Source organism: Dasypus novemcinctus, chromosome 1 (assembly GCF_030445035.2).
Source record: "Dasypus novemcinctus isolate mDasNov1 chromosome 1, mDasNov1.1.hap2, whole genome shotgun sequence".
In the NCBI taxonomy this organism is placed as follows: Eukaryota; Metazoa; Chordata; class Mammalia; order Cingulata; family Dasypodidae; genus Dasypus; species Dasypus novemcinctus.
Genome location: NC_080673.1, coordinates 204230059 through 204242337, shown reverse-complemented (window position 1 = coordinate 204242337; position 12279 = coordinate 204230059). Strand labels below are relative to the sequence as shown.

Below are 12279 nucleotides of genomic sequence, written 5' to 3'. Positions count from 1 at the left end.
GTTCTCCAGTGCCCTGAGCCTCAGTTTCCTCGTCTGTAAAATCAAAATTGAAATACCCACATCTCAGTGTTATTTTGTGAACGAGAGGAAATGTATAAAAGTGTCCCAGAACAGTTTCTGGCACATGCTAGGCAGGCAGCAAAGAGTCATTGTTTTTATGTAGCATTTATGTCATCTAAGTATCCTAAAAAAAAAAAGAGAGTCATTGTTATGGTTATATTTTTGAAATAATGCTAAGACGAATGCTAACACTTAATAACCATGATAAAATAGCGATTTTATTATCGTATAATAAGGCAATTATTAAACACAGTTTTGTTTCAGCCGCATAAATTAATAATTATGGTATTTTGTTTTTAACTTAAAAGCATTATTAAATAGATTGTTTTTATTGTTGTTGGAAAGAGAATTCTTTCTGAGGCTTTTCTTTAAAGTAGCTAAGATGAATACTAATGGGCTTTTCTTCCCCAAAACATGGGAATTAAAGTATGGCCAGTATTGTAATCCATCCGTGCCCGTAGACTGCGTTACTGCCTAGTTGTAAGCACTGGTTTTCTCTCATAAGACATGGAAATCTTAAAGGAGAAGCTTACTTTACCTTAAGGAAGGTAGATTTTATAAACTAAAAAGTCATTTTCACCTACGTATAAATTTGAGAGGAAACAGTTCAGTGAGTTTAAAAGTTATCTAGTAACTTGCACTGTGCTATTTTTAAAATGTCCGTATGTATCTTATGTCTAGAAGATAGAGGCAAGGAGCAGTTATCTTGGAGGAAAACGATTTCTCTCATGTTCCTCTTTAAGTATTGAAAAAGGCTGGGGTGGCTAAGCTGGAGTCCCTGCTTTATGAGCACGTGTTTTATGAAAGCCAGAGCAGGGGCCGCACAGTGACACAAGCAGCACCCCCCTCAAGCTGTGTGCGCAGAGCGGGCCTCCCACTGCGGGGGGAGAGGCGCAGAGCCAGGGGGTGTTTCTATCCGTTTATCATTTTGGGAGGCCACAAGGTCGGCTCGCCCTAAAACTTTGAAAGAAGTAAGTTGGCTTGATTGCCCAGCACATTTATGAGAATATTGGAACTAGAGTGTTGTTGGAGCTTTTATTCATCAGCCAAAGGGGTACTGATGCAAAATACCAGAAATTGGTTGGTTTTTATAAAGGGTATTTATTTGGGGTAGGAGCTTACAGATACTAGGCCATAAAGCATAAGTGACTTCCCTCACCAAAGTCTATTTGGAGCAAGATGGCTGCCGACGTCTGCGAGGGCTCAAGCTTCCTGGGTTCCTACGTTCCTGGGTCTTGCTTCTCTCTGGGCTCAGGGATCGTTTCTTCCCAGGGCTTGCTTCTTCCTGGGCTCAGGATTCCTCTCTTCCCAGGTCTTGCTTCTCTTTCCTCTGTGTGCTGACTTCCCAGGGCTCCAGCTCAAGACTCCAGCATCAAACTCCAAATCAAAACTCCCAACATCGAAATCTCCAACTCTGTCCTTTGCCATGCCTGTTATCTGCTGAGTCCCCACCCACCAAGGGGACCCAACATCCTACTGACACGGCCCAATCAAAGCCCTAATCATAATTTAATCACACCTAGGGACAGACCAGTTAACAAACATAGTCCAGTATCTATTTTTTAGTTCATAACTATATCACACTGCTCCAGAGCTGGAAGGGGCAGTGGGTGACTGAGCTCCAGGGCCCTCATCCACAGAGGAGGCAAGTGGGATTGGGGTGCGGGAGGGCTGGGCGGGGCCTGCGGCGTACGGGGCATTTGGCTCCTCGGCCTCCTTTGCTCCTTTGGCTTCCTGCCCGCCCCCACCCTTCCGTGATCCCATCTGGCCCCTGCCTTCCCTGCTTCATACCTGCTTTTTAAAATGCCTGTGGATTGTGATTTCAGCCAAGTCTTACTTTCTGGAATGAATCTGAAAGAGCTTTGTCTTCTGAAAGCAGTGGTACCAAACCAGTGCAGTGACCTCTTCTCAGCCTCTTCCCCTTTGCCCTCTGAAAAACCTAATTCCCTTGCCCAGGGCCGGACACCTGGGCAGGGTTTCGAGGGCAGAGTGTACCTGGGGAGGGGGCTGCTGATGCCCCGTGGAGGGGGGCCTCCCGGACTCTCCGGGGGTATTATTTCAGAGTGAAAATAGTTCGATTTTTTTTCTAACTTTAAAAATGATGACTGTTATGTAGAAAATCCAAGAAATTAGATAGGTATAAAAGAAAGAATAAAACTCACCCAGAGGCAACCATTTATTAACATTTTGACGAATGGTCTTTTCTCTTTGTACGTTTGTAAGCATAAACATGCTGTTTTTACATTTTTTTATTTCTATTTTTTCATTCAACGTTATCTAGTAGAGAGTTTCCAAGTAAATAAATGGCTGTAGATCAGGGGTTCTTAACCTTTTTTATTCCATGGGCCCCCTTACCAGTCAGGTGAAAACCACAGCCCCCTTATTAAGCCCACACTGTGCTGTGTATTGTTTAATAAATCTCACCAGCACATCCCCGTAAGAATAATGTTTCGGTTTTTTCCTGGCTTTTCGGTTCAAGCTCACGGACCCCCTGGAATCTTTCCACAGACCCCTGGTTAAGAACCCCTGCTCTGGATACGTGCAGTCCTTCTAACCGTCTCCACACGGACCTGCTGGTAGCGTAAACGTCCCGCTCTTGAGCGACAGCAAGGTTATTCTAGATTTAGCTAAGAAGCATTTTTGTTTCTTTCACATTTTTGCTCACCTGCTCAATTGGCTTGCATTTCCGGAAGCGGAATTATTGACTCCACGGGCCTGTGGATTGAAAGGGGGTACAGAATGCTTCCCCCACGGGGAGGGTTGGTGGCTCGTCCGGGCCCATCCGTTCAGAGGCAAGCTCTTACGTTGCTGTTCCTGGCAGAACTCTGGAGGAGAAGCTGGCTCCCATTCTTTTTTTTTTTTTTTTTAAAGATTTATTTATTTCTCTCTCCTCTCCCCCCCCCCCCCAGTTGTCTGCTCTCTGTGTCCATTTGCTGTGTGTTCTTCTGTGACTGCTTCTATCCTTATCAGCAGCACGGGAATCTGTGTTTCTTTTTGCTGTGTCATCTTGTTGCATCAGCTCTCTGTGTGTGCGGCGCCATTCCTGGGCAGGCTGCACTTTCTTTCGCACTGGGTGACTCTCCTTACGGGGCGCACTCCTTGCGTGTGGGGCTCCCCTACACGGGGACACCCCTGCGTGGCACGGCACTCCTTGCGCGCATCAGCACTGCGCATGGGCCAGCTCCACACGGGTCAAGGAGGCCCGGGGTTTGAACCGCGGACCTCCCATGTGGTAGACGAACGCCCTAACCACTGGGCCAAGTCCGCTTCCCTGACTCCGACTCTTTAATAAACATTTGTTTGATTCAAATATTCCCGGGGCATGAATAATTTGACTCTCTGCACATACTAGAGTAGGAAATTGAAACACTGTCCATTTCATGAATAAAAGGCACACAGTGAATCAAATAGTCGTTTTCCAAAAGAAAGAGATTTCTATTTTCCTTTTCAACCTTTCTCGCGAGCACCATGGCTCTAGTAATTGCCTGCTGGTAACTTTTTATTGTAGTGAAGCTTGAAATGTCCCGTCCTCCCCATGTCCAAGTGTACAGTTCGTTGGTATTAGCTGCATTCACCATGTCGTGCTACCTGGGTCACCGTCTGTCACCCCAATGTTCTCATCGTCTCAGAAGGAACCTCTGCACCCGTTAAGTGGAATTCTCCTCTCCCCGTCCCCACCCTTCCTGCCGTCTGCTCTGCCTCTGGGACGTTGCACAGGCTGGCGTCTAACATGAATATGGCTTCTGGACAGGCTTTGTCTGGTGCTGAGTATGGTCCGTCAGGCTCCATTTCAAGTCCTCCCTCTTCAGGATGATGTGAAAGGACCTGGGGACAGTCCAACACAATACCACAGGGTGATGAAATGCTGGGAAGGCAGCCCAGGGAGAGGAGTGCAAAGGAACGGGAGTTATTTAGTCTAGGGAATACAGCCTGGGGGTGGGGGAAGATGACTGCAAGTGTAGGCAGGATCCAGTGCAGGAGCTCTTGAGGGAATTCACTTCCTCCATCCGCCGAGGGGAGGGAGTGGGTGGACGGTGCAGTGGGGGGGTTCGTCATTCGAGAAGGATTTCTTGGATTCAGAAGTTTGAATTATATGGAGAGTGGTGGAGCTTTCTAGAAAGTTTAGATAAAGAAAACACCCTGTGACTGCACTGGAACATTGCTCCCTTTGGAATCTGACCTTGGTAGACGTCAAGCTGGGGCCTCTGCTCTGCTCCATTCTGTGACATTTCTTCCCAATTTGTTTACAGAATGTAGGCAGTGTGAGGTCGTTACACTTGGTTTTTTTTTTCTCACCATATACATTAGCATTTTTTAGCAAATGACAGAGATCCAGTTTGCCAGCTTTTTGTAAACCTTAGCTTAGCATTGCATCTTTAAACAATTGTCAGAACTTACTAAGTTGCCAGCATTCAGGCACCAGCTCTGTCACTTACTGGTGTCTGATGTTGAGCAGGCGGTTTTAGGGTCTGAGCCGTGATTTCTCTATTTGAAAATACAAGGTAATCCAGTAGGTCTTGAGGGATTCCTGTTAGGCTGATTGACCCATCACCAGGGTGAAAGTGCGTGGACGGTGCCAGGCAAACAGCAGGTTTCGGCAAATGCTGGGCCTTCTCTGCTTCTCCTTTTCTGTTGACTTGAGGACCAGCCAGCGGCACCATCAGCCAATCCTGTAGATACTCAGAGGGCCAAGAGGCCAGTGTGGGTTAGAGTAAGAGAGGATGGCCCTGTGGCTCGGTCTTGAAGACTGGTTAGAGTTTGGACAGTCCTGAGAATCAGGGCAAGCCGGTGGGCTCTTCTGTGCTCTAAAGTTGTGCTCTCAGAACCAGACTCCACTCTCAAGAATTTGCCAAGAAGTTACGATGTGGCTGGTTTTAGAGAGGAGCAGAATCCTTCTTCGCCAAGATTGTCATTTCCAGTTTCTTTCAGATGGTGTCTCAGAGGAGATCTGCTTTCCTTATTTTTTTGTTTTAGTTGTTGTTTTAGTTTCCTTGGCTGCTCAAGCAGATATGCAATGGGTTGGGTTCAACATGGGAATTTATTGGCTCATGGCTTTGAGGCTCAAAGAAGGTCCAGATGCGGGCTCACCAAGGCAATGCCTTCTTCCCGGAGGCTGGCGTTGTGGGGCTGGTGGCCGTTCTTAGTTTGCCTCGTGGCCCACGGCACCCTCTCCTGGCCTCCCCCGCCTCCTCTGGGTTCTGCTGCCGTCCAGCCTCCTGCTTCCCGCGTGGTCCCTTGCTGTCTGAATTCCATCCTCTTAGAAAGGACTCCAGTAAGAGACGAAGCCCCACCCCGAATGAGGAGGCCACCCCCTACTGAAGGAGCCTCATCAGAAGGTCCCGCTTACAATGGGCTCACACCCGTGGGAATGGGTTACGTGCCAGGGCATCCTTTTCTGGGGTACACACGCCTTCAGACCATCACAGCTGCCCTGGCACGTCCTGGCATGTATTGAGATTGTGTGCAGCCCTTCACGCCTTCATCTGCTCAGCTGCCTTTATCTCATGCTTACCCTGGGGTGGGCACAGTGTGGGCGTACAGGGGAATCTCAACAGCTCCTGTCCTCTAGGAGCTCTCCACTGAGGCAGTTGGCTTTGGGTGGTCAGGGGCATGTGCAGCATTTTGGGGATAAAGAGGAGGGGGCACCGTCTCGGCTTGGGGAGAGGCACCTGGAAGGGTGAGCATGAATTCCCCCAGGTGTGTTAGGGGAAGGGGGCTCCCCTCGCCCCGGAAGCAGCCTGGACAGAGGACCGCTGGGTGGGCCGGTGCCGCGTTATTTGTGAGCTGCAGCAGGTGGGAGGGTCTGTGCCAGGCTGCGGGGGGGGCTGGCCATGAGCGGGAAGGACCCACTTGGGAACTCGGCCCCTTGAGGACAGGGCTCCTTCCCCTTTGCAGGGAAACACTGACCGTGCCCTTGGCTGGAGCGCCGCGCTCCCCCGGTGCCCGCTCACACCTGCGCTCTCTGCCCTGTCTCCCCAGCCACCCGACAGCGGGCCTCCGCCGTTGCCGACGACGTCCCTCCCGGAAGGCTACTATGAGGAGGCCGTGCCGCTGAGTCCTGGGAAAGCTCCGGAATACGTCACGTCAAGTGAGTGGGCCGTGCCCTGCAGAGCCCGGCTTCCCGCGTGCGGGGCTGTCAGAGAGCCTCGCGCGCCCCTTTCCGGGCACGGCGGGGAATGGGTGCACGATCACACACCGCGGGAGGGAGTCCAAAGAGGACGTATGGAAAGGGCTTTGAAAGGCTCACGTGCCTTTGAATACTGGGATGGATTTCATCACTGTTAATTCAGCAACAACCCAAGTCAATAAAAGTCAGGACGGGCTGGCGGGGTCGGTGTGGGCTGGCGCTGGTGGCACCCGGCTGCGGGCTGGGAGCGTTGCCTCGAGAGGCGAAGGGCCAGGACAGGGCTGCATCTAATACATCAGCCTCGAAGCAGCTGCTGGCCGGAGCATAGCTTCTTCCTTTCAAGACTTTGATAATATGGAAGTGATGCGTCCAAGGCTCAAAAGGGTGGTTTGAAAAAATGTGGGGTAAAAGTAAATCTCCAAGTGGTCACTTAACCTATTTTAAAAGGTTTTTTGGTCAACTACGAACATTAATTTACAGTTAGAAAAGGCGAGTTGTAAACTACCTTTAAAGCAGACCCCCAGCGACCTTCTACCGAGCAGTTAGTGCTGGTCTCACTCCACTTACTATATGGATTTGAAAGAAATGTCCCCAGTGACATTTGTTTCACTGGAACATTCTGTCAGACTTTTTGATAATTCAGTTCTTCTCTTGCCCAGGACTCAAAATTAGGGCAATGCTTTTGCTGTGAAATCTTCTATCCGTAAATGAAATGTGTGCTCGGTGGTTGAAAGAGAATGACTTTTTGTTGTATGTTTTCCTGGTGCAGGTTACACTCTCGCTGCAGCACCCCAGGGTTTTTGAACCAGTAATTTCCCCCCTTAGTTGACATTTGTTGTGTGATTAGTTTCTAGCGGATCGACTGTTGCGTTGAAAATAATTGAGACAAACAAATAGGCATCTCAGCCATAGCCTTCTTATTTCTCATTTTCTCTGTTGTTACAGGTTTCACCAGAGAAACCTTTGCCTAAATGATAGTTGTCACAGCTCCAGTAATTGCATGATGATAATCTCAGAAGGATCTCTTTGTTAGTAACTCCACTCTCAAATTCAGCTAAAGAATTCACGCTGATGTTGAAACGTTTTGATCACTACCTTCTGGAATTAGTTTTTGAAACATTGCCTTTATTTCTGCCCTAAATATCCCAACGGGCAGTGCTGTATTGTCACATCATAATGAAACTGAAATAGAATATTCGAGTGTGTGCTAACTCGGGGAATCCCATTTGCTTTTCTTGTAAGTGGTAGGTGAAGTGGGAAGTGGGAGCGTGGTTGCTGTTTTAATGAAGAGCACTCCAGCGCGTTCCCTTCCTGTGCCATGCTCCCCCACCTCCTCGGCGTCTGGTGGAAACGGCCTCCTCCTCCCAATATCGTGTTAGAATACCGAAACCTCACCACAGACAGACTTTCTGATCTTTTCTCTTCCTTGACAGTAAACGAGCAGCCGTTTCAGTAGGCAGAACCTGACTTGCTGGTTAGAAGGAGATTGTTGGAGGAAACGCCCCCCGGCGTCTGCGCGCATCTCGCGGGCTGAGACCCACCGCCCCACCCGTGCCTCCCGTCCCAGCATCTGGACCGGTCCTGGCCCAGGCTGAGCGTTCAGGAAATTTTTGTTACACGCTGAACGAGTAAAGGGATGGTTCTTCTGAGGAGGTGATGAAGTAACAGGTTTTGAGATCTGTAAGAGAAGCGTTTTAATTTCTATCATTTAAAAATTATTTGGGCACAATGCAATCATGTAATTTTTAAGTATCAGTTATTTTAAGAAGACAGTAGATTATTGGAAAACACAAACAATTAAATGGCACGATGTAATTCACAACTCAGTTGGAGGGGAGCGGACGTGGCTCAGTGGTTGAGCACTGGCTTCCCACACCCGAGGTCCTGGGTTCACTCCCCGGTATCTAAAAAGCAAAATAGCGTGAAAATTCCCCTTCATTGGACTATTTCCCTTTTCTTGGTAATAAGCAAAGAAAAAAAACTTAGGTTATAGGGTAGTTCCCTGCGTTCAAAGTGTTTGGCTCTAGCCTTCCTCTCACCTGCCCTCCACTCCCAATATACCTTCAAGGGCTAAAAACCAGGAGCGGTTTTGGGGGAGGCCTTTGTAATTTTCCGTCTGAGTAGCTCCTGTAAGTGAGGGGTCATGCCCTGACCCTCAGTGTGGCTGTGCTGGGTGGCAGCAACTTTTGCACTAATTCCAGAAGAGTCTCGGAGGGACTCCTGCTCAGGGAGACGCGGTCAGCAGTGCTGGCTACGGATTCTTCTGGACGCGCTGCCATCTTGGGCCGGCTGCCGGCCGTGGCTCTAGTGCCGTCCCCTCCAAGGCCAGTGGGAATGAGCTGACTTGTTGGACGAGTCCAGGGTCTTGTGACCTTCAGCTCATCATGAACTTTGCGACAGCCCCGTGGAATCCCACGTGCCTTTGTCAGGGAGAAAGACCCATCGTGGGCACTGCGGAATAAAGCGTCTAAAGTAGACCCTGGACCTCATCAGCTATGGGAGTCTGAGAGGAAGTCTCTGGAAGGCTGTCGTGGCCGTGCCTGGTAGGGCCGGATTTGTGAAGAAAAGTGCACAAGAACTGGGGAAGAAGGAGCCAGGATTGAATCCATGAAGGACAGACAGGAGCCCCTTGTGTCCCTCACCCGTTCTCCCTGGAGGCGGGGGCGGCCGGCAGGAGAAGCTGAAGCCTGAGCCGTGCATGCCCCTGGCCCTGGACTCGGGCATGAGGGGGCAGGTCCAGCAGGGCTGCAGGCGCTGCCGGTCCAGCTGCGGCCAGACAGACGCGGCCGGCGCACGGGCCCCTGGCAGTGCGTGTGAGATGCCCCGGCGCCCGGCCGCCTGCGCTGGCCTTGGGAGGGGCTGGCCGCTGCCTCCCTGCTGCCTTCCAGCGCTCACGATTCCTCCCACGGCAGCCTTAGCCAGCGTCACGGCATCGTGCCAGGAGAAGCATCTGGGGGAATGAGGCTCCTGCCTTGCTAAGTAAACACAGTGCGAGACCACCCCCTCGTAACCACACCGAATCTCCACCGAAAGACAAGAGCCCAGCGTGGTTCTGACTCACATGACTCAGCTGTCCTCTGCAGAGTCAGCTCGCTCACCTCTCCCAATGGGCACGCAGAGGCTCTTTCTCCACCTTTGGGTGATGGTTGTCCTCTTCCAACTGAGCGGCCCCCACCCCACCAGCCTGTAGCGTCAGTTCTGAGATAGAGGATTAAGTGCTGGTAGCACGTCTTATTTAGATGGTGGGAGAATGTGAGAGGCCAAGAAAGAAGAAAGTGAATGTACACACAGACGTGTCCATCTCAGAACAAGGAGAAACTCCTAACTAGTCCAGGGCTCATTTCTGCAACGGGTTCATGGCCACCGCTAGTGCTTGTCGTTTCCTTCTCCTCCCACCTGGACTGATTGTGGTTTCTTGTCTTTTCCTTCCCCCGAAGTCAGGCCCTTCAGCAGGACGGCCCGTCCTGGCTGGTTGGGATTGTCTAGTGACTTCCACCGCAGGGCGTGGGAGTCCTCGGGGCTCCCCAGGGGGTTACCTGGCCCCAGGCATGCACTCGCTGGTCCCCTCCATGTGGCAGCAGCTTCTCGGTGGCCAGGATCAATTCCTAATCCCAAGTGGCCAGGCGGCTGTGCCAACTTCCAGTTTGGGGGTCCATGGCCGTGTTCTTTTGGAGAGAACGTTACGCCCTTAGAAACTAAGGCCTCTGGGTCAGCAGAGCCCAACATTTCAGGGAAGGGAAGCAAAACCCTCACTGGAGGACCACGAGGGACGGTAGTGAGAGGAGCTGCCACCACTTTCAGCCCCGGGTTCCCAGGCGCAGGAATCCTGGCTGCGCAGAAAGAGCACTAGATCCTGGTCACCGGCGCGGAGCATGTACTGCCCTCGGGAGGACGTTGCCCCAGCCCGCAGGGGACTGACCCGCTGGCCCCGCAACTGCTGCTGAAAACGCCGTCCATCGCCCTAGCGGGCCAGCTGCTCCAGGGAGGTGGAAGGCGGGAAGAGCAAGGGATTTCACGAGCACGAGCCCACCGCGGCGCGTCCCTTGGTCCAGGGAGCCCGTCCTGGGAGGAGGTGACCAGTGTCCTGTGTCGTCTTGGGGAGCCGGTGCTGGTCTCTGCTGTGGCAGGTAGGCCGGTCTTCACGAGTGGAAGTCCACGGGGCTGAGCCGTGTGTAACCCCTGTCTCTGCCACCGTGGCCGTTTTAGACACGAGCCCATTTGAAAAGGAGGGAGGAAGCCTCTGCCACCTGCATGAGTCATCTTGTCTACCTGGTTATCAAGCTCTTCTGAGCATTCACCTGATACCCAACAACTTCACATTCAGAGCCCTGTTCGCAGCCTCTTCCGTAGACCTTGTTGCCAGTTTTCTCATCACGCTCCTCTCGAGTCTTCACCGTCTGATTAAACCGTCAGGCAGTGTTCATGAATCAGTGCCTCCAACCACCTCCCCTCGCAGGCAGAATGAACAAGCAGGCGCGTTGCGCCGGGTTCTACCCACCTGGAGGGCCTCCCTTACCTGTTCAGGTCCGCCCTGGAGCACGGCTGAGGGGTCAGCCTGGCACGTTCCTTCGGTGCTGGCGCCTTGAGCACATTCGCCCGTCAGCCGGGCTTGAAGGTCCTCCGTCGTCAGCTGGCCACGGTGCGAGGGGGCTGCAGCAGGAGCCAGGGCTCTGGCCTCGTGGCTGCTTGAACCTGCAGCTTGCCGGTGTCCCGAGGACCTGTGGCTGCTGTGATGCAGACCATGCTGATTTGGTGACGGAATGCTCCTTGATGGGTCACCCTGCCCACGGCGGGCAGCTCAGGTTGCGTTGTCACTTGGTGTCTCCAGGTCAAGTATCAGCCTCTACCAGGATGTCAGCGAGTGCAGAACAGCTTCCCAAAAGTAAGATAGTTCCCTTCCGAGAATGGCAGGGCCGTGCTCCAGCATCCTACGGGGCTGCCCTGGAGCCTCCCCTGTAGGAGCCTGCCCAAGGCTTGCCCCCCCGAGTCCTGTAGCCACTAGGGTTTGATCAGAGAAGCAGGGCCAGGAGGTGTAGCGCAGGAAGCGGCCCCGGTGCAGTTACGGGAGCTGTCAAAGAAGTCTGGAAGGCCGCTGGCTCTGCCCTGGGAGCAGCTGCCACCTACAAGTGGGGGAGACGGAAGAGGGGCTAAAGTCTGAGGACAAAGTGCAGCCTGCCTGGCCGGCGGCCCCTCCACACTTGATGACGGAGGTGACTTGTTGAAGATGCTGGTGCCACTGGCCGTGGGGTGCTCGTGCACCTGCCCAGGGGCAGAGATGCCACAGGAGGTGCTCCAGCAGGGAGAGGAGCCACGAGCCGACGGTCAACAGGAGCGTAAGCGCTGAGTTCTACGCGCCCTGAGTGCACGGTCCAATGGTGGCGGCTTCCTCTCCTGCCTCCAGATGGCTGACACATTCCTCTCGTTATCAAACCTAACCCAGACCCCCGAGGCCGGGAGGTGGCACTCGAAGTTCTCTCTTAGTCAGTTTGACAGAGTCCCAACAGATCTGGCTGGGATTTTTGCTTCCAGATTTATGTTTCATGTTTGACTTCAGATTTCTAATCTTCTCTTCTCTTCTGGGGATTGGTTGAAATGCCATTTCTGAATTCAGGGGTAGGTGCCTAAATAAAATAGGACATATGTTACAAAAATGGTTACTAGCTTCCACAGGCCTTGGTACTGGAAGGTAATAAACCTGTGTCCAGGTTTTCAGGTTCACAAAGAGTGTTTCTGTGTCTCCTTGCTTGAGCCTCACCGTAGCACTGAGCAGGACAAGGCATTTACTTATTTATTTGTTTTTTTGTTTATTTTAGGTTGACATCTTAATATTTTTATTCACTTAAAATTTTTTTTTCTCTTTTTTAAAAATGTTACATTCAAAAAATGTAAGAGGTCCCCAAATACCCCCCACCCCCCTCACCCCCCTCCTCCCACATGAACCACCTCTTCTGTCACCGTGGCACATTCATTCCATTTGGTGAACACATTTTGGGGCACTGCTGCATTTTAAAGACACCAAGCACCCGGGAAGTTAGAGGACTTCCTGTCTTCCTCTAGAGTGGGAGCTAGAGTGGCCGTTGAAAAACCATGTC

General features: G+C 51.7%; 1 protein-coding gene across 1 annotated transcript in view; it reads left to right on the top strand.

Annotated features, from left to right (window-relative positions):
- Positions 1-12279, top strand: part of AFAP1 (actin filament associated protein 1) — a 175953-nt gene that overhangs the window by 80579 nt on the left and 83095 nt on the right. The window contains 1 exon segment of the mRNA XM_058301303.2: positions 6040-6148. Coding sequence (XP_058157286.1) covers positions 6040-6148 — 109 coding nt within the window.